The sequence below is a fragment of the Carassius carassius genome, chromosome 31, assembly GCF_963082965.1.
Source record: "Carassius carassius chromosome 31, fCarCar2.1, whole genome shotgun sequence".
In the NCBI taxonomy this organism is placed as follows: domain Eukaryota; kingdom Metazoa; phylum Chordata; class Actinopteri; order Cypriniformes; family Cyprinidae; genus Carassius; species Carassius carassius.
The window spans coordinates 19,644,139-19,666,686 of NC_081785.1; the positions used below are offsets into that span (position 1 = coordinate 19,644,139).

At 36.6% G+C, this 22,548-nt stretch overlaps 2 protein-coding genes across 2 annotated transcripts in view; one reads left to right on the forward strand and one right to left on the reverse strand.

Annotated features, from left to right (window-relative positions):
* Positions 1-1,362: 1,362 nt before the first annotated feature.
* On the reverse strand, positions 1,363-4,075 carry LOC132112115 (probable G-protein coupled receptor 132). The gene is made up of 2 exons (XM_059519695.1): positions 3,999-4,075; positions 1,363-2,845 (listed from the first exon to the last, which is right to left on the reverse strand). The coding sequence occupies exons 1-2, from the start codon at positions 4,049-4,051 to the stop codon at positions 1,861-1,863; spliced, it is 1,038 nt and encodes a 345-aa protein (XP_059375678.1). The 5' UTR covers positions 4,052-4,075; the 3' UTR covers positions 1,363-1,860.
* A 10,146-nt stretch (positions 4,076-14,221) lies between these two features.
* The window catches only part of LOC132111718 (E3 ubiquitin-protein ligase UBR1-like), a 34,342-nt gene continuing 26,015 nt past the window's right edge, over positions 14,222-22,548 (forward strand). The window contains exons 1-11 of the mRNA XM_059519280.1: positions 14,222-14,477; positions 16,139-16,404; positions 17,031-17,109; positions 17,296-17,406; positions 19,927-20,054; positions 20,153-20,291; positions 20,374-20,436; positions 20,537-20,660; positions 21,974-22,081; positions 22,199-22,287; positions 22,398-22,496. Coding sequence (XP_059375263.1) covers positions 14,439-14,477; positions 16,139-16,404; positions 17,031-17,109; positions 17,296-17,406; positions 19,927-20,054; positions 20,153-20,291; positions 20,374-20,436; positions 20,537-20,660; positions 21,974-22,081; positions 22,199-22,287; positions 22,398-22,496 — 1,245 coding nt within the window. The 5' untranslated portion in view covers positions 14,222-14,438. The remainder of the gene's footprint in view (positions 14,478-16,138; positions 16,405-17,030; positions 17,110-17,295; positions 17,407-19,926; positions 20,055-20,152; positions 20,292-20,373; positions 20,437-20,536; positions 20,661-21,973; positions 22,082-22,198; positions 22,288-22,397; positions 22,497-22,548) is intronic.

The following is a 22,548-nucleotide window of genomic DNA, read 5'->3' on the forward strand; positions in this document are numbered from 1 at the left end:
TCTGTAACCTGCTTTGGATAAAACTATCTGCCAAATGCATAAAATTCTAATAATAAGATTTCATTTAATGGTAATGGTATGGTTTTTTTTTTTTTATTATCATCAGTGTTGCATTCCTAGAGAAACCTGAGAAAATGGTTGTGGCCAAAAATGAAAAATCTTCAAAACCCTTATTGCTGTCTGTGGGTAGTGGTGAGTAGAGGTACAGAAATGCAAAAGGTAACACATTGTTCATTTATGTGTACCAACATTGTAACAATAAAAAGCTGGTTTAAAATCAGTGAACTTACCCTTTAAATGATAATAATAATATTAATAATAATAATAATCCTATATCAAGCACATTTGTATGTAACTACGTGTCCTTATGCAGGCACAATATATGAACTTGTCTAGACTGTCAACTGCAAGCAGAAAAACAACCGTTTTCACACCTCGTTTAGCCTCTAACCATTTCCTCTATACGTTTTTGTGGCTTCTTGCATCAATTTCACATCAAACTCAAAAACGTCTCCTGATTTCACACATGGACTTTGCTAAGATATAATATAAAATAGCAAATAGTACTCCTGAAAAAAAAAATACAATTTAGTTTAAAATGTTTCTTGTTTTCGTAAAGTTTTGTTTGTGTTATGACCGTTTAATTTGATATTTTAACAAAGCTCTGTACTTTATGTAATGAATTAAAAATGTTTTCCCTATTTTCATTATTTCCACCAAAAAAAAGTTAAGTGTATTTATTAATTTAATAAAGAAATAGCATGCATTAATTCCATTAAGTAATAAATAGTTTAAGTTGCACCACATTACATTTTACACTTCAATAAAAAAAGATCCAATTAACTTGCATTTCAAGAGATCTTAACCCATGAGGGTCTTTTTCTGTTATATAATTTCCTGTTTTATGTAAAAAAATAAAAAACATTGTATACAAAAAGTATCATAACGATTGCTTTTATATTATCAGTAATAGTAAGGCAAATATTATTATACTTTCTCGTTGGGCGTCAGCATTGAGCAAATATGCATTTATATCATTTAAACAAATCTTTGAATGACTAATGGACCTTTAATTTCACAAACCTTGCAAATTTAGTGGAATCCAGCTGTGAGATCTTGTGACATGTGCATTTTTATCCACCATGATCGCGTGTTCTCTGCATGACGGTCGTTCCATCTGAATTAAATGCTTTAAACTTTAAACTCATGATTTCAAATAGTGCTGCAATTTATGCATTTGCCCACTGTCATATTCATGTCATTTTTCACTGTGTGCTGTATGTAAAATGAGGGTTACCCTTGTTTTATTTGAAAAATATGATTCTCAACGCACACAAACTTCCCAGAAAACTGAGTGCCCTGTTGGTTACAATGTTTACTTTTCAATGATATTTTTATTAAATATTTGTGAAAAATACTTTGTCATCTAAAGTTGGTTTATTTAAAAAAAAAAAATTTAAACCATTGTCAAATGATTTCAAATTTCTTAAATATTACTAATAATAAAAAAGAAATTATATTTGCTATCGCCCCCCTGCTTTCCTATATATCGGCAGTCCAAAAAAAAAAAAAACAATATCGGTCAACCAGTAGTAAAATGGGGGGTTATGAATAAATCCGCCATATGTCACAAAATTGGTTTCACTAGAAGATAATGACAATTTCGATTAAAAATGACAAGGAAATATACATAAGCACAATAACATGCATTTAGAAAATATGGTTCTTGTAATGCTTTCCAAATGTTTGGAAGATTAAACAAGTATAACAGAGACAATTCCTATTTCAGTTTAAAACATTTAAATGTTGTACAGGCTACAGAAAAAGGAAAATAAGTCCCAGTTGAGAAAATGAAAGAAATCATGCAAAAGAAGGAGATCTCGAGCTGCTGCGTAACCTTCGCAGGCCTTTGTGGATCCTCTTATGAGCACTGTTGCTGCTAAGCACATAGAAAACAGGGTTTATGGCACTGTTGATGGTAGAAAGACCCAGAGAGATTGTATAGGGTGTGTAGATGCTTCTTTCAAAGTCACATTTCCCATTCGAAAAGTGGAAATTGATGGCACGTAGCAAAAGGATCACATGGTACGGCATGAAGCAGACCAGAAAGAACAAGATGACAGCATAGGCCAGGTGACGTATTTTGATTTTGGCCTGTGGTGTCAAACCTGTACTAGCTTGAACTTTAGAAATGATGGCCAAGTTGGTGAATATTAAAATGCACAGCGGGATGAAGAAACCGATGAGGAAGCGGGCATAGTTGAAGCCCGTCACTACGACAGAGGGGTCGCTTGGCTCGAAGCACCGCTTCTTTTCCATTTTCTCAGAGTCTCCCTCTGCCATGGTGAAAACCGGCACGTGTCCCACAGCAACGACCACCACAATCACAACAGCGATGATCACGGCATGCCTCATCCTTCTCAGACCACGAGACTCCATAGTGTAGACCACCGCGACAAAACGGTCCGCGGAAACGCAGCACATCAAGAAGATACTGATGTACATGTTGTTGAAGAACACATAGCCGGTGAACTTACAGGACAGAGAGCCCCACTCCCAGCTGTGACCCCTGTTGATGTAAATGGCCCAGAGTGGAAGTGTGCCAAGATACATCAGGTCACACACTGACAGGCTGAAGAGGTAGATCCCTAGGACGTTCTTCTGACACACTTCGAGGAACGTGAGGAAGACTGTGATCAGGTTAGCGGGCAGACCTAATGTGAGGACTGTGCTGTAGAGAACCACTAGTGGAAGTGGGTTTTCTTCCTCGTAAAGTGGTGCACAACTGTTTGTGTGGTTCGGGAGACTGATTGTTGTACTGGTTATGTTCATGGTCACTTGGAAGCTGATCCAAAATGATGGGGGAACAAAACATAATTCAGTTAAACTGGTGTTTCATTAAAAGAAACAGCATGGGGTTGATATGAAAAAAAGAAAAGAAAGGACCATCAAAAACAAAGCTAATTGTACTAGAAAAGCAAAAACCTTAACTGCTACTTTTACAAGTTTAGAAGTATATTGCTTTCTTTTCTATTCAGATTACATCTCCAAAGGCTAAGTCAAATATTATAAAACACGATATGGGTATTTTCTACTATTCAGAACATCAAATAGCCTTGTCTTACTAAATTAACTCCCCTTTTTTAGATGGGAATAAGATCACAATTAAGTGCACATCAGGATTAATTTTTGATTTAATTTGAAATATAAGTTGTGGCAATGTGGCAAACCCACACTATGAAAAATAAAACAGCTTTTATTAGGCTACTGTTGTGTGTATATTTTTATTTTTTTTATCAAAATGTAAACTTTTCATTTTCCCATCCATTTCTTCACACAATATTAAACATGGAAATTCATAAAAACATTCTGCACGGTTATATACATTTAGTGTAATCTAAACACACTTATTCACCAAGGTTCCATTTGTTAACATTAGTTAACCTGAAATAACAATGAAAAATACTTCTAAAGCATGTATTAATCCTGAAGGTAATATTAGCTTCAAAATTTTCTAATATTTTTTATCTGTAAATTAGTCAATGGATCTGAGCCTATATAAACTAACGTTAACAAAGATAGTTCATCATACTATAACAAGAGTATAATATTAGTTGAACTAGTAAAACTAACCTCAAGTGTTAACATTTTTTTTCATAGAATTTTAATACTGACAAACATGTGCGCTTGAATAAAAGTCTACTAAGTTAGCGGTTTCCCTTGCAAAAATAAATAATAATAATAATAATAATAATACTAAGTTTAAAATAGTTAAACCATGGTTACCTCAAATTAACCATGGCTTCACTATTCTATATGTGGTCACAAATGGTAGCCATTCTGCAAAAGAAACATGCTTGCTACACTTCTACTATAATAAAACCTTGGTCATTTCTCGGTTTGACTCTCAACAACTCAACAACAGCTCGTTGCCCTTGAAGTGGTAAGTTCTGATTCTACCTCCATGTTGTACATAATCAAACGAATAAAACAGTTACCTCATATCCCAGATGATTGCGGAAACCTTATTCAATATAACAGTCCATGTCATCAATCTCAGTGCCTATTTGTAAAAAGCAGGGCCAAACTCTCTCTCTCCTTTTTTTTTTTTTATACCAGCAGACTTGGTAAAAGCTACACGCTCAGCTGCACACCTGCAGTGAAGGAAGTGAAGTGATGATGTGTTCATGCACGCGGTGTGAAAGAGGGGAAATAGTAGCGACGTCTGATCTTGCAAGACATTTTTGAGTGAAATGTAATAATTTACAAAGTGATATATATATATATATATATATATATATATATATATATATATATATATATATATATATATATATGGGTCAGTGACATATGTACCATAAAAAAGTGTTTTTTTCAAAAATTTCAAATAACAGGCATAAAAATGGTTGACTTTTGTTCTACCAACTCTCATCTTTATAGAAACATATGTTGTTTCAAAATTTTCAATTGGAATCAGAATTTATGTGACAATTTGTTGTATTAGTGCTTACAATCGTCATATGGTGTGACATGAAAATAATTGTATATAAACTGAAAATGGATTATACCTTTCTTAAGTTACTCACTTTATCAAAGTCATTCATCATAACTAAACTGTGATCCATTATAGTTTTGTGAAAATTAATTACATTTGTGTATTATTTTCTAAAACATTGCTCAATGTGAGACCTATACCGTCGGTCTTTCAACATATTTGAGGTTATCTGTCCATCTGATTTGAAAATATGAATTTGGGGCTTCATAATCGGCTGTGGGATGCTATCATGAAGGATGATACTTTTATTTAACAGAAATCCACAGTATGCTGAAGTCAATATTATTTACCATCCTTACCAAAGTGATCTATCTCCAGAGATATCCCCATCTTTTTTTCTTTTTCTGACAGATTAGTTCACATTTCAAAGATTTATAACATAAAAACCACACACAACACTGTTGACAAAATAACACAGTCAACAAGTAAGAATTAATTTAGTATCCATAAAGTGTTTTAAACACACACACACATTATAATATATATATTATATAATACATATGCTAAACAAGTCACTCCGCTGTATTGTGACTGGAAACACTTAACCACAAGTTGTTTTTTCGCGGAAGCTTTTTGTAAGAGCTAATAAAATATTTCATCTCAAGTCAATATTTTGTGGCTAATGTACTTGAGACAAGTAGCTGTGTAATTCTGTATTAAACCTATATAACATTATACTGTATATTGTATAGGTTGTTATCTCAGAATAAACCCCTTCAGTCTAATACAAGACCCCTCCGCTTCACGTCCTGATCCCCCTGTTGGGGTTCAATCTGAGATAACAACCGGCTGGATGTAGCTACATTATCCCAAAAGACAAATTACGTTTTATAATGCATCATGACACTTCAAGTTGTAAGGACTTACACAATAACATCCTAACAATTTATCAGTCATGACTAAGCAGAAAAAGATACAGGTCCTTCTCAAAAAAATAGCATATTGTGATAAAGTTCATTATTTTCCATAATGTAATGCTAAAAATTAAACTTTCATATATTTTAGATTCATTGCACACCAACTGAAATATTTCAGGTCTTTTATTGTTTTAATACTGATGATTTTGGCATAAAGCTCATGAAAACCCAAAATTCTTATCTCAAAAAATTTGCATATCATGAAAAGGTTCTCTAAACAAGCTATTAACCTAATCATCTGAATCAACTAATTAACTCTAGTTCAAGTCAAGTTCATTTATTTATATAGCACATTTAAACAGCCGCTAGACAGACCAAAGTGCTTTACAGAACAAGCATATAAAAATAAAAGCAGCAAAAACAGACATAAGCACATAGAGAACAACTAAGCTAAGATTAATTATAAAATCAAGAAGCAAATGTAAAATAATAAGAACAGTCTAAGATAAGTAATCAATATGCTAACGAGAATAGATAAGTTTTGACCAGAGACTTAAAAACAGAGAGGTTGGGAGCCGTTCTGATCTCTAGAGGCATGGTGTTCCACAGACGGGGCCCTGCCACCGCAAAAGCACGCTCCCCTCTACGCTTAAGTCTGACACGAGGGACTACCAGCAGCGCCTGGTCGTGGGATCTGAGACTTCTGGACGGAATGTACGGATGAATAAGTTCAGAGAGATAAACCGGTGCTAGGTTGTGTAAAGATTTGAAGACAAAGAGAAGAATTTTGAAATCTATTCTCTGCCGGACTGGTAACCAATGTAAAGATCTGAGGATGGGAGAGATATGATCATATTTGCGACAATTATGGATGAGTCTGGCCGCAGCATTTTGGACTAACTGAAGACGGGAGATTTGAGAATCTGATATACCGCAATATAGTGAGTTGCAATAATCCAGTCGACACGTGATGAAAGCATGAACTGCCATTTCCAGAGTTATTGGAGTGAGAAAGCCTTTGATTTTAGAAAGTAAGCGAAGTTGGTAGAAACCAGAACTGACTACAGATGAGATGTGTTTATCAAACTTTAAAGGCTGGTCAACAAGAACACCTAAGTTCCGCACTCCTGTAGATTTAAAGGGAGATAGATTCCCCAAGTCTGGGCATGTGCACTGGGACCTTTCACTCGGGCTGAAAACAATGACCTCGGTCTTATCATCATTAAGGGATAGGAAATTTTGAGCTAGCCATGCCTTCACCTCCTCTAAGCATAGATGAAGAGAGTTTAATGCTGCAGGATTAGTGCGCTTGATTGGAATGTAAATTTGGGTGTCATCTGCATAAAAGTGAAAAGATACACAGTGTTTCCTAAAAATTTTGCCCAGCGGTAGCATGTAAAGAGAAAATAGAGAGGGAGCCAAAATAGAGCCCTGTGGAAGACTAAAAATTTTCTGTCAGTAAGGTAAGACTGGAACCATGACAGGACAGAGCCTTTTATGCCCATCCACGTCTCCAGTCTAGCTAACAGAGTAGGATGGTCAACGGTGTCAAAAGCCGCCGACAGATCTAGGAGAACTAGAACCACAGTGTCTCCACAGTCAGTGGAGAGATAAATGTCATTTAGCACTCGCAGGAGGGCGGACTCAGTGCTGTGGGCGGTCCTAAACCCAGATTGAAAGACCTCATATATACAGTTATTTGACAAAAAGTGTTGGAACTGATCCAACACGATTTTCTCTAATAACTTGGAAATGAAAGGTAGGACAGAGATGGGCCGGTAATTTTTTAAAACAGAAGGATCCAGTGAAGGCTTCTTGAGCAAAGGAGTGACCGTAGCCACTTTAAGATTGGCCGGAACAGAGCCAGTGCTTAGACACTTGTTAATAAGGGATACCATACCTGGACCCACCGTGTTGGTGATTAATTTTAAAAATCTCGGGTGAATGATATCATTTGGGCAGAATGAAGGTTTGAGCTTGGCGCTCACATCCTTCAGTGTCTGGAGGTTAATGGGAACAAAAGCCTCCCAAACACAGGAGGTACGCGGCATAATAGGGGGGAGAATTAATTTAGGGCAGATACTGGTCCTTAATGTAGTGATTTTGTTAATAAAAAATCTCTGGAAGTCTTCACATAGAGCATCTGAGACAACAGACAATTTAGCAGATGGGTTTAAAACAGAATGAATGACAGAAAACAAGACCTTAGGGTTAGAGTGATTGGATTCAATTAAGTTTGAGAAGTATGCGGCTTTAGCTGATTTAACAGCGTTCTGGTATGCTATAAGTGAGTCTTTGAACATGCGAAAGGAGACACTGAGCCTGTCCCGTTTCCATTTGCGTTCGGCCTTTCTACATATTTGTCTTTGGAGACGAGTGTCAGAATTTTGCCACATATCTGATTTTGGTTTGGGTTTGTGAGGCTTAAGAGGAGCAGTAACTCTAAACACCTGCAAAAGATTCCTGAGGCTTTTAAAAACTCCCAGCATGGGTAAGACTGCCGACCTGACTGCTGTCCAGAAGGCCATCATTGACACCCTCAAGCGAGAGGGTAAGACACAGAAAGAAATTTCTGAATGAATAGGCTGTTCCCAGAGTGCTGTATCAAGGCACCTCAGTGGGAAGTTGTGGCAAAAAATGCTGCACAACGAGAAGAGGTGACCGGACCCTGAGGAAGATTGTGGAGAAGGACCGATTCCAGACCTTGGGGGACCTGCGGAAGCAGTGGACTGAGTCTGGAGTAGAAACACCCAGAGCCACCGTGCACAGGCGTGTGCAGGAAATGGGCTACAGGTGCCGCATTCTCCAGGTCAAGCCACTTTTGAACCAGAAACAGCGGCAGAAGCGCCTGGCCTGGGCTACAGAGAAGAGGCACTGGACTTTTGGACAAATTTTGCATGTCATTCGGAAATCAAGGTGCCAGAGTATGGAGGAAGACTGGGGAGAAGGAAATGCCAAAATACCTGAAGTCCAGTGTCAAGTACTCACAGTCAGTGATGGTCTGGGGTGCCATGTCAGCTGCTGGTGTTGGTCCACTGTGTTTTATCAAGGGCAGGGTCAATGCAACTAGTTATCAGGAGATTTTGGAGCACGTCATGCTTCCATCTGCTGAAAAGCTTTATGGAGATAAAGATTTCATTTTTCAGCAGGACCTGGCACCTGCCCACAGCGCCAAAACCACTAGTAAATGGTTTACTGACCATGTTATTACTGTGCTCAATTGGCCTGCCAACTCTCCTGACATGAACCCCATAGAGAATCTGTGGGATATTGTGAAGAGAAAGTTGAGAGACGCAAGACACAACACTCTGGATGAGCTCAAGGCCGCTATCGAAGCATCCTGGGCCTCCATAACACCTCAGCAGTGCCACAGGCTGATTGCCTCCATGCCACGCCGCATTGAAGCAGTCATTTCTGCAAAAGGATTCCCGACCAAGTATTGAGTGCATAACTGAACATAATTATTTGAAGGTTGACTTTTTTTGTATTAAAAACACTTTTCTTTTATTGGTCGGATGAAATATGCAAATCTTTTGAGACAGACATTTTGGGTTTTCATGAGCTGTATGCCAAAATCATCAGTATTAAAACAATAAAAGACCTGAAATATTTCAGTTGGTGTGCAATGAATCTAAAATATATGAAAGTTAAATTTTTATCATTACATTATGGAAAATAACGAACTTTATCACAATATGCTAATTTTTTGAGAAGGACCTGTATATGCCAAATCTATAATATTATATAGGTTTATGTCAGTCATGAGAAATTCTGAATGCCTTTCAACCCTTGACAAATGTGGATATAATGTGTATATAATAGGGATGCGGAGTGGCCGTGATTAGATCAGTTAAGTTTATCCATTGTTTTCCATGGTTTTAGGCAATTCCTATGTAATTTCTGTGTAATGACAATAGTTTGTGAATATTTTTTTTTATCAACAACACTCGCAGTGGGATGCAGTGGGAGCATAAATTGCCAGCATTGTCAACCGTGTTAATCCTTGTCATCTGTTGATGGGTAACACAGTTGACAGGTAACACAGTAGACATTTCGGCCTTTTTGGAGCCTTGTGCAAACTGCTGACCTTGGAATAGTTAGTACATTACCTTATTAACTTTTGTTTTTATGTTCTTTTGCTACATATCTGTATAACATCTGACGCAAGTTCCCCAGAACAAGCCAAAACATTGGCTAATTATAGAATGACTCATTCACAGGGGTTGCATAAACAGCTCTCTTTATAGACGGCTGGCTGCATTTATGGAAAAAAAACACCTAACTCTAAAAAAGTCAGCTGTTTTTTGTAGTATTAGGTGTACTTGATAACATACAAAAAGTTTACCAAAGTTTGACCACTAGAAAGGTGAGATTTTCAAGATGGTCTCCAAGATGGGCAGGGAGCCCTTAAAATATCCTAACTGCTTCATTATTTGACCTAGCCAAGTAATCTTGGTGTCTAACCCAATGTTTTCTGAGTCTATGAATCCATTGGAGATGTCTAAATTGCACTGACATGATTACATACTTATGCAATACATGATTTTGTGAGATTACTGTAAGGTTTTATCATTGTTTGGGGTTAAACAGAGATGTAAACAATTTAGCCTATGTCATGTAACTGCTACTCAGATGATCCAATGTTTTTGCACAACTGCCGAACACAACGGTGCAGTTGCAGGGCATATGGACTGCCATGCATGCATGCCTGCTTGTGGACCATGTCAATTTGGGAATTGTGAGAATCATTATAATCAACCTCTTTTGGAGGAAGAGTATGATGGTTAATGGGAAATATACATGTGCTGGTCATATAATTAGAATATCATCAAAAAGTTAATTTATTTCACTAATTCCATTCAAAAAGTGAACCTTGTATATTATATTCATTCATTACACACAGACTGATATATTTCAAATGTTTATTTATTTTAATTTTTATGATTATAACTGACAACTAAGAAAAATCCCAAATTCAGTATCTCAGAAAATTAGAATATTGTGAAAAGGTTCAATATTGAAGACACCTGGTGCCACACTCTAATCATCTAATTAATTCAAATCACCTGCAAAGGCCTTTAAATGGTCTCTCAGTCTAGTTCTGTAGGCTACACAATCATGGGGAAGACTGCTGACTTGACAGTTGTCCAAAAGACGACCATTGACACCTTGCACAAGGAGGCTGGCTGGCCAAGGCTGGCTGTTCACAGAGCTCTGTGTCCAAGCACATTAATAGAAAGGCGAAGGGAAGGAAAAGATGTGGTAGAAAAAAAGTGTACAAACAATAGTGATAACCGCACCCTGGAGAGGATTGTGAAACAAAACCCATTCAAAAATGTGGGGGAGATTCACAAAGAGTGGACTGCAGCTGGAGTCAGAGCTTCAAGAACCACTACACACAGACGTATGCAAGACATGGGTTTTAGCTGTCGCATTTCTTGTGTCAAGCCACTCTTGAACAACAGACAGCGTCAGAAGCGTCTCGCTTCAAACAGGACTGGACTGCTGCTGAGTGGTCCAAAGTTATGTTTTCTGATGAAAGTAAATTTTGCATTTCCTTTGGAAATCAGGGTCCCAGAGTTTGGAGGAAGAGAGGAGAGGCACACAATCCACGTTGCTTGAGGTCCAGTGTAAAGTTTACACAGTCAATGATGGTTTGGGGTGCCATGTCATCTGCTGGTGTTGGTCCACTGTGTTTTCTGAGGTCCAAGGTCAACACAGCCGTATACCAGGACGTTTTAGAGCACTTCATGCTTCCTGCTGCTGACCAACTTTATGTAGATGCAGATTTCATTTTCCAACAGGACTTGGCACCTGCACACAGTACCAAAGCTACCAGTACCTGGTTTAAGAACCATGGTATCCCTGTTCGTAATTGGCCAGCAAACATGCCTGGCCTTAACCCCATAGAAAATCTATGGGGTATTGTGAAGAGGAAGATGCGATATGCCAGACCCAACAATGCAGAAGAGCTGAAGGCCACTATCAGAGCAACCTGGCCTCTCATAACACCTGACCAGTGACACAGACTGATCGACTTCATGCCACGCCGCATTGCTGCAGTAATTCAGGCAAAAGGAGCCCCAAGTATTGAGTGCTGTACATGCTCATACTTTTCATGTTCATACTTTTCAGTTGGCCAAGATTTCTAAAAATCCTTTCTTTGTATTGGTCTTAAGTTATACTCAAATTTTCAGAGATACTGAATTTGGGATTTTCCTTAGTTGTCAGTTATAATCATCAAAACTAAAAGAAATAAACATTTGAAACATATCAGTCTGTGTGTAATGAATGAATATAATATACAAGTTTCACTGTTTGAATGGAATTAGTGAAATAAATCAACTTTTGATGATATTCTAATTATATGACCAGCATGTGAAGGTCAAAGTGCAGAAAGTATAAAAAAACTGAATAAGTGGAAACAACTGAAGAAAATAGAAAAAGATATGTATAAATGAGAAAAGTATTAAAAATATATAAAAAAAGAAAAGGCAAAAAATAAAAAAAATAAACGCATAATTAATAAATATATATTGTTTTGACTAAATTTACAGTACTACACAGTTCTAATGAACTTATTCTTTACTGGAATCAAAAGAATGGTTATGAACCACAGAAGGCACCAACACTAGGCAAAATGATATGAGAAAGGAGAAATATGCAGTTATTTAAAGGAAATTGTTTTAATATATAATTGTACTTGTAATCAATTATCTATCATGCAAATATGCTAATTAGAATATTACATGCCCAAAACATGTATCAGGCATCAGTATTCCTGGTCTAGGAAGAATACAAAGGAGTAATGGTAATTTTAAGGACCTGACGGCTGCCATTTTGAAAATGGGGCATTTCTTGGAGTCAAACTTTGGTAAACTTTTAGTATGTTTTTAAGTACATCTGATACTACTGTAAACCATTGAGAAACCTTTTGTTAGAATTTTTTGGGGTCAAGCCATATTTGCAGCTCACTACTATGTATTCATTTATTTACTTATTTATTTATCTGACCCTGTCTGTCACTGACGTTGTATTGAACAATGTATTTAAATTATTTCTTTGGCGTTTACTGTGGGTTCATATTATAAGACAGTCTCTCATTTTAAACCATAATAATAATAATAATAATAATAATAATAATAAAGTTATTTTCCTCCAGAGGGTGCTGCAGGGCTAAAAAGTATAAATACCGGTATATAGTTTACACAAAATAAAAATTCTGACATAATTTACTTACTCCTGAAGATCCCTAACAAATTACAGTAGCCTATGTTACAGTAAATAAATAAAATTACTCTGGTTACAGTCTGTTAGATTATAAATCATATAAATTATAAATCTTATTCCTGTCACTCTTACTCTTCAGGAACTAAGTTACTTGCTCACGTCTAAAACCTGATTAGTAATTAATTGGTAATTCTTTATAAATTGAAAGTTAACTTAAAGTTAATCTCAGTTGGTAGCTAATTATTGATTACTTGATTAGGAACTCTCTCTCTCTCTCTCGCCTAAATTCGCTATTACTTGTTTAATCATAGTTAATCTTGTTTCCGAAGTAGCTGAAGTCATAGACATGTATAGAAAGGCTAGATAGCTTACCGGCGCTGAGAGCCAATGGGACCCGACGACGTCACATGGCGGCCATCTTAGGACAGGACCGCTCGTCCAGTTATAACATTAAAGTCTATTGTGCATGTAGTGCTGAAATAACTATATTTTGCTCAATTTTCAACCGATTTTCAAACGGCTTGGTGTGTCATAAACTTCAGGGATGCGGCTATTTAACTGCATACTTGTGAAAAATTATAGCCACGGAGTTTATTTAGAAAATAGTATATTAAGTAGACTAGACAGGTAAAGTACTAGGTATACCCATACACACACACAGTAATGATGTCAATATTTATAAGGTAAATGAAATATGAAATAGTGCAATTAAGTAATTTTTTACTTAGGTCCAAAGGCACACAATTAGAAAAAACTTACAAAAAAAATATACAAAATATACAAAAACATTAAGACACAATTGGACACAAAACTCTTTCCATCAATACAATATAATCAATACAGCTCCCTCCCTCTCCTCCTCTCATTTTCCACAAGCATAATCAGAAGTTCTGTAAACAAAAAACCAACAAAGTAATCCAAATGTAAAGATGTTTTTAAGAAACCAAACCACTTGGAAATCATGTGTAACTCAAAGCTATGTTGAAACAAAAGACTAACCCTGCCTCTCCCACCAATTTACAATTGCTTGGTGACTCACTTACGACCTCTTCACTGCTAGCCAGCAAATAAATACAACCACATCCACAAAATGACATTTAGACAAAATATTAGGCTGTCAAGAAACGTTGTTGGTCTCAGGAAACCTGTTAATAATTGAAAATGTGGACTGTGGTATCACTTTAGAGTAGAGGGCAGCCATGAAACACACAGCTACGCTGCAAAGTTAAGCGTTTCTCAAAACGTGAAGCTACAATTTTAACATCGGCATCAGCACAAATCATAGCCACGTTAATAAGGTTTGTAATAAACCAAACCGTTTGTAAATCCGTCAAGAATTCAGCAAGTTACGAGCATTTCAGTTGGCGTATGTCATTCACCTTCCGTCCACAGCAGCAGGGAGCAGCAGCGCAGTCTCCTGACCTAAGATGGCCGCCAAGTGACGACACAGCTGACTCCGCCTTGAGCCATCTAGCCTTTCTATACATGTCTATGGCTGAAGTGATGTAATTGCTGCTCATTTGTCCTCCATTACTCTTTTAAAGATTCAAATTATGAAAGGACCTCGATTCAATAACCTAAAACTTGTTTTGGTTTTATGTAATTGGCTGTTAACTCACTTCATTTTATGGCATTTTATTCATTGTGTTATGTAATGTATATGTATATGCACACGCTTTTACAATTTGACAATTATCTGTAATACCATTTATTTGAGTCCACCCGAAAGACTTTTAAACTGTTGCAAACCCGTCCTTGCTGTGTTGCTGTAGTGACGCTTGCTTTACGGCATTTGGATGATGGCGGAGTCGCTGAACGGGTTTCAGTTAAGCATGGTAATTATTTGGCTTTTAACCACTTCATACATAAATTCAGTCGCATGTCAGTTGCATGTGATGGTCGCATACATATGCGCCTGCAGTATATTATGTTTTAAGCAGGTTAAGGTATATGCAGTATATGCGTGGTAACGTTAGTCCTTTCAGTTCTATGTTACCTACGATTTAATGATGAGCACATTGCTAAGAGCCTAAATGTTTTGTTTACATGATTGTTAACATCTGACATGTGCACACGAGCAGATTTTTTATTTTATAATTTCGAGCTGATGCTTTTGAAAGTTGTTTGTTTACGGAAAAAGGCAAAATCTTCCATCTTTCATTTTCTTTTTCTTTGCATCTTTGAGAGACAACATTTTACCAGATGTTTTTTTTTTGCACCTTTTAATGCAGCCTCTTTGTACAGTTCAAGTATACAGATTCAGAATAGACCGTGTTTATTATTTATTAGCTATTACAGAATGTAGTCTTGTATAACCAAATGTAGTGTTTAACCATTGTTTATGCTTTTTTTTTCTTCATTTTTCATCTAACACTTTTTAGAAAAGTTTGATTGTGAAAGATTAGCTAGATTTGAAACGCTAGTATTAGTGTAAGATTTGCATTTTCAGAGACATTGGAGGGATGGAAATGTATTTCTCATGATTTTTCAACCTTAAAATAGATTAAATATTCCATTGTATAACACAGCCTCATTCATTACTCAGTTGACATTGGGAATATCCTTCACTTTGAAAGTAAGTTTCAGGACTGACTCTTTGACCGATCTGACTGCAGTCGGTTAGGTTAACCCAATCAGGCAGATGTAGAATTTATTTCAAACACATTTGGTTTTATTAGCATGAACAAGTGTGCAGCATGGGATCAAATATGCTTGCTATAGGGGTCAAAGGCGCTTTATTAGATGGCTTTTCTGTGCATTGAGAAGCTCTGAAACTTCTTGGTTTGATTGATGCAATTCATTACATTGCGCAAAATAAATGTACACTAAGAGCATCGATAAACAAAAACTCTAGCTTCAGTAGTAGGAGCCTGAAATGTCTTTTAGACCTTATATGCTGAGAAGATCCTGAATATTGACCAAACATTGCATGTTTTTCACCATGATGTGGCATTTCCTGTATATTAATGTTTAACCACCAATATTTACATGCATAATGGTTGCCCACTTATTTATTATTTTAATAATACATCTTAAAATGCTATATTAATATTCAATTATGAATGTTATTTAGATTAAATGATTTTCCCACCTCCCCCACGCCCTTAACAGTAATCAAATTTTTCACAAAATCAAAGGAATTGGAGAAATGAGGATAACAATCACTGAAAAGATCAGGCTCAGCATACAGTAGGCTAATTGTTGCCAAAAAAAGAAGTAAAAATCTCGTTAGACTAGTTGCCAGCAGGTTTGATCTTGAAATGCAGGGTTCAAAGTGTGTATTTTTATTGGCTGCTTCATGAAAAAATAAAATAAAATGGATTCTGTTACTAGTCACTTATTTCAGTGTAATTGCAATGAATGGAAACTAACGTTTCTTACAAACAAAAGCACTATAAAAGTAAACAAAAATGTAAAAAAAAATTCCATAATTCATATGACCCTTTAATGTGTTTGGTTAGTTTGTTATATTATGCTTTATCTCTTTTGCCACCAGAAATGGCAGGATGCTTCAAACAGAGAGGCTGCCATACTCTGCTATATGGGGGAGCAGGTCCCCCTTATTTACTGCCTGGAGGCGGAGCCACAACAAGGGGAGGAGGAGCAAAAGGTTGAGGAACGCCTCCTGTGTCCTCTGGAGTGCTTCCTTTTTGGGGAGGACCCCTGTGTCGGGCTGGAGAAGCTACAGCAACACAGCGGCAGCTCATCAGCTCAGCAGTGTGGACGTGTCTTTAAAGAGGGCGAGACCGTCTACTCCTGCAGGTTAGACCTGAGCCCCTTTGATAATATATACGGACACCATCAACTCCTATACAAGCTTGTAAAGAGTACATCAGCTAGACTGACTGAGGAGCTAGCATCTCATTGCGCATTGTTCATTGGACAGCCTTGTGAATGGAGAATGCACATTTTGTTTATTCAAAATCATATGGTCAAACAAACAAACAAATAAATAAATGCCTGAATGAATGTATAAATAAATATTATTAAAATGTAAAGTTTTGTCATTTAGGATTTAATATTGTGTGTGTGTGTATATATATATATATATATATATATATATATAATTTTCCATGTATAGCATAATTTTAAGTACTTAATTTACTTAACTACTATTATAAAATTCAGAAAATAGTAATAATAAAGAATGAATAGGTGTGTCCAAATCTTATTTGATTGATTTTAGTTAGTTACTTATTTTTTATTTTTATTTGACTACAAGTCTATATAAGCACATTCAAAGCCCTACTTCTATGAAGCTCTTCCGCTCATAAGAAACTCATAAGAAGCTCTGCTAGTTGTTTAGGTGTAAATGCATAGTGTCTCTGACACTTTAAAGCTCATCATGTATTGCTTTTGTCTTGATGTGTCCTTATATGTATTTCCAGGGATTGTGCAATAGATCCCACCTGTGTACTTTGCATAGAATGCTTCCAGAAGAGTGTGCACAAAAGTCATCGCTACAAGGTACATGCACTCGTACTAATAATTATTATAAATTTTTTAATTATTGTTATAATCCCCCCCCAAATCTCAACCCTGTTCTCTCTATAATTTTTTTATTTACTATAAATGACCTCCATCTAAAGTATTATTATATATTATTTATATATTATTATTTTCCTATTATAATTATGTCCATTGCAACTGCAGATGCATGCCTCAGCAGGAGGAGGTTTCTGCGACTGTGGAGACTTGGAGGCCTGGAAGACTGGACCCTGCTGCTCCCAACACGACCCTGGCACTTCGGTTAATATGGAAACGGTACAGTTTATTTTCTTGAAGCTTATTGATGTTGATCTTTTTTCTGTGAACACTATTGTTGAACTAACTTCCTGCCTTGAGGTCAGAGGAGCCGTTCTGTCCGCACGTTTGCTAACCCAAACCCTCCTTCTGTGGGAAAACATAAAGTGTGTGGGAAAGGGATGCAAACCCAGCTGGAATAAAAGCAGCAAGTAGAAGAAAAAGTAAAGTCGTTAGTCAGAGGGTTTTTTGTACAAGGAAATGAATTGAAATAGTTAGAATGAAAGTGAAAGACTATCAGTTGTAGAATTTTTGTGTTTAATGGCATAATAATTCATCTAAATCCCAGTGTTCCATAAACTGTACTGTTATCAGCTGTATTCATCACGGATTTCTTGCTGTACATGTTGGCCTGGGAAGCAGATCGTAGCTGATAACTCAATAGATCCACCGTGATGAGATCAGGCTCCAGATCCACACTCACTTATTTCATGGCCACTTTGTTGGAAAACAGCAGGTGCCTTTTCGTGCTTGACACCCTCTGGCGATATCTAAACATACACAAAATAAACACAACAGATGGACAGTTAAACCAAATCCGCAAATATCATATTGCGTTCAAAGGGCCTGTTGTGTTGTGTGTTTTATCTGTTTGGTGCTTGTACAGTCAAATTTTGTTAGCTGTGAGCTCTTTCGGTAGCTAGTTACTATTTTCGGTGTGACTGCATTTTAGGAGATGTTACAGATCGTGATCTTCTGGAGGAGTTGAGGATATTTAAAAAGTTACTGCAGTAGAACTTTGGGAGCCTGATTGAGTCAGATAACAGGCAAATATACATGAGAATAAACCGCAGTGAGTTCATGTGACATTGTGTTTTTGTGGTTTTCTCCTTGCAAGCCTGCTATCCCTAAAACAATAATAATAATAAAGCCATTTAAAGAATTTTCATTTTGGGAATGAATTATTCCTTTATATTAGGGTTGTGATGGTGAGGAAATTTTCTCACCGGTTAATCGATGTGCGACTACACCGGTAATACCGGTATCACCTCGGAGGCGGGGCGTTTCCTCATTTCCTCGCTTTTCTTCGCTTTTCTTTCTTTCACTTTTAAATAGTTTGTAAAAAATTTATATTGTTATTTGCGCATTTTGTTTTCACTTAGCGGCAAATAGTTGCAATTCAGCGTAAAGCAATTGTTCATTTGAATTTTCCCTCTTTTCCTTGCTTTTAAATTTTAAATTTATAAAACATTTATTAACAAAACAAATAAAAATACACCATGGCTATAGGGCAGGCTATATGCCTAATATAAAATAACAAATAAATGACATAAAATATAAATGGGTATAAAAACTGGAAGTAAACATGTATAATAACCAAATAAATAAGAAATGTGTAACATTTATTAGCAAAACGAATAAGAAAGCTTTGAGGCACGGCATTGGCCTACACCTTGATGTCAAATAAAATAAATGAATGACACAAAGTTTAAATAAAGTAAAAATCAGCAAACAATGTGGGACCAATTAAATAAGAAACAAATGTTTAAAATAAACTTCCAAAAACCCCTTTAGATATACGGCAAAAGTCAACAGGCTTTTCAAAATAAAATTTCCAAACACGTGTTTTTGGTCTTTGCCGCGGTGGGCAAGTGACATGCCGCTGTTGCGGCTTAACACCGGTATCACGGTCAACACCGTCTATCGTGGCTAGCCGCCTTTATAATCCTCACATCATTTGTTGTTTCAGCCCCTTTTATTTTTGGTTACACTTTATTTTAAGGTGCCCTTGTTACAGTGTAATTATACATATAAGTACTGAGTAATTAACTATACTTAATATTATATAGTTAGGATTAGGGTTACTTGCATGTAATTATGCATAATTGTTATTATAACAATAAGTAGATGAAACCTGTGTAAAAGGGACACCTTAAAATAAAGTGTTACCTTATTTATTTTTTATTTGTTTTCTGGAGCTGTCTAGCTCTATAACAAAAATAAAGGTATTATAAAATATATAAAGGTAATACACATGACACGTACAGTATATTGCACATTTTGTCAAGTCATATGAGGAAAAGACCACAGTTTAAATGATTATTCACAGAAAATCTGCTCATCTGCTGTAGCTCTTTAAATTTCATACACAAGCACATATACCATATTTCAAAAGTATGAGGTCAGTCAAATCTGGTCTTAAAATCTGGGAACTAATATAATATTCACTGACATCAAACCTAATGCAGACTGCAGTGTATCTTGATTATTCATTTGTGTTGCTTTTATGTTGTTATCATTTAATAATAATAATAGTAGTATACGTATTGGTGTTATTATTATTATTTTTATAACGCTCAGTTTCAGTGCTTAACAGCTCCAGTCCCCTTTTACTTCCATTATATAGAAATTAGCAGCCTGGACATTTCATTAAATATCTCTTTTGGGTGAATTAATAAATAGACTTTTTTTCCAAGTAAAATTCTGTGAACAACTAAACTAAGTGGCTCTCGGTTTCAACTGCTGTTGTGTGTATCATAGGATGAGTGTGTGATGGATCCAGGCCTTCGGGAAAGGGCTCAGATGCTGTTCCACCTGCTGCTGCGGTACACAACAGACATGCTGGTTTGGGAAGATACCAACGAACTATCAGAGGAGCTGAAGCCAAAGTGAGATCTGCAGTTACTAAAGCCGCAAGCTGGAAAAAGTCCAATATAGGATTCATCCTTCATTTAAAAACGTAAACGCTGTTTAATATTGTTTTTAGAGTGAAGGAGGACATCTACTTCTGTGTGCTCTACAACGATGAACATCACTCATATGACCACGTCATCTACACACTTCAGCGCGCGATCGCCTGTGACCAGAATCAGGCCCAAATCTACACTGCACTTATTGACAAGGAAGTGAGTATTCTGAGCATCAGCTTTGCACATAGACTTACATGGTCAACATATAGACTTTTCATTCGTTGTGTTATGATTTCAGGGGCGGAAAGCCGTGAAGAGAGGTACTCTCGGATCCTGCCAGCAAGCCAAGGACAATATCAGGGTAAATATACTTGGTACACTCTTAAAACACAATTTTTTGTATTTTTTATGTAAGGCGTATGTAGATGACTTATTTAACCATCTTTGTATGTCCCCTGCAGCGTAACTCGGAGCACATTATCCAGAAACCTTTGCGGGTGGAGATTCTTCACACTGCTATAATGGCTCATCAGACCTTTGCCCTCAGACTTGGTGCATGGTTCCAAAAGATCTTTGGCTACTCAGGTAGATGATTAGGAGCAGAAAGTGAACAGAGATCTGGTGAATCGGTTGCATTTTTAAAACAATTGTTTATTTAATGACCATACTAAAATAGCTCTCCTGAATCTCTAGAGCAGACATATTTATAGTAGGGGTGTAACGGTACGTGTATTCGTACCGGACCGTTTCGGTACAGGGCTTTCAGTACGGTGCACGTGTGTACCGAATGCAATATTTTGTAGGCGGAACATAGGTAAATTTTTGTAGTTCCAAACGAACATATTAAGTGGCGGAAGTCTTCGCATTCAGCGCAAATCCCGCCCTGCAGCTGATTCTAAGGCTGGCGACACACTGCATGGGGCAGGTCGGGGCGGGTAAAGAAATTTTACTTTATTTGCGGGGCGGGCTGGGGCGGGCCAAATAATTTCAGAAAAGCGTAACGTGATTAATATTCATGAACCCATCCATACATGGTTACCAAGTTTTAATTCTAATTACTAAAGTTCTATCATTAAATAATGCTTGATTATCATAATATCATGTTTGCATTACACCAAACACACAAACAGAGAGAGAGAGAGAGAGAGAGAGAGAGATTTTCAAACAACACGAGCGCTGTCTTGCTCTCTCTCCGCGCATATTAATCAATTGACACGATGGTGTCGATGTTTAAATCATTTAAAATGAGAATGTAAATCTGCTCACCCCATTTTTGTTTGTAGAAAAAAAATTTGATTTCATATCGCAATATATATATCGCAGAAAAATAAAATATCGCAATGTCATTTTTTCCCAATATCGTGCAGCCCTACTGGTGATTAAACTAAAAAATGTACAAGCCAATGGCAATTCTATTGCCAAGGTGTGCGTAGAGGTTTGAGGATTCTTTGATCAATAGAAAGTTCAATGAACAGCATTATTTGAAATAGAAATATTGTGTAACCTTATAAATATCTTTACTGTATCTGTTGATAAATTTTATGCGTCATTGCTGAATAAAGGTGTGTGTCATACATACATATGTATGCACATGTGTGTGTGTGTGTGTGTGTGTGTATATATATATAAATTGGACGTTCTCTTTTACAGCAAAGCAATAAATTACACATTAAAATAGCTACTTTTAATTGCAATAATATTTCACAATATTGCTGTTTTTACTGATCAAATAAAAACATTGTCGGTGAACATAAGAGGCGTCTTAAACAGCATTTTTTTTTTTATTATTATTCCGTTCTCCTTTTTCCAATTATTCCTTATCTATTCTAACTTTTGACCAGTAGTATGTGTGTAAATATAATAATTTTGAGGTTTTGTGCTTGTCATTGGTTCTGTAGTTGGCCTCAGGGAGGTGTTCTGTCAGGTGGCTTTGGAGCCGGTCGCTGACAACAATAACCCCTGCCTGATCAGTCGACTCATGCTGCACGACGCCAAACTTTATAAAGGTCAATCTTTCAGGCTCTATCATTACATTATTCACTTTTAATACCCTGCAGACATTTCAAATCCGGTGAGATATGCTTAGTGCTATATCTAAACCTGATTTCCTGTAACTCCCTCAGGAGCCCGCAAGGTTGTGCACGAGTTAATTTTTAGTAGTTTACTGATGGACACAGAATATAAGAGGCAGTTTGCCATGAAATTCACAGAGGTACAATTTCACAGCTGCATATGATTTCACATATGTATCATTTTAATGTTAAAGTTGTTACATGCTTAGAATGAGTACAGTTAGCTGAGATGAGCTCTATCTCATTTCAGCACTACAAGCAACTTCAGGAAGACTTTATCTGTGATGACCATCAAAGGAACATCTCAATCACAGCCTTGTCTGTGCAAATCTTCACTGTTCCCACTTTGGTATGATGTACAGCTTGCAGAAATGACATCAAACATGTTTCTGTATCTTTTA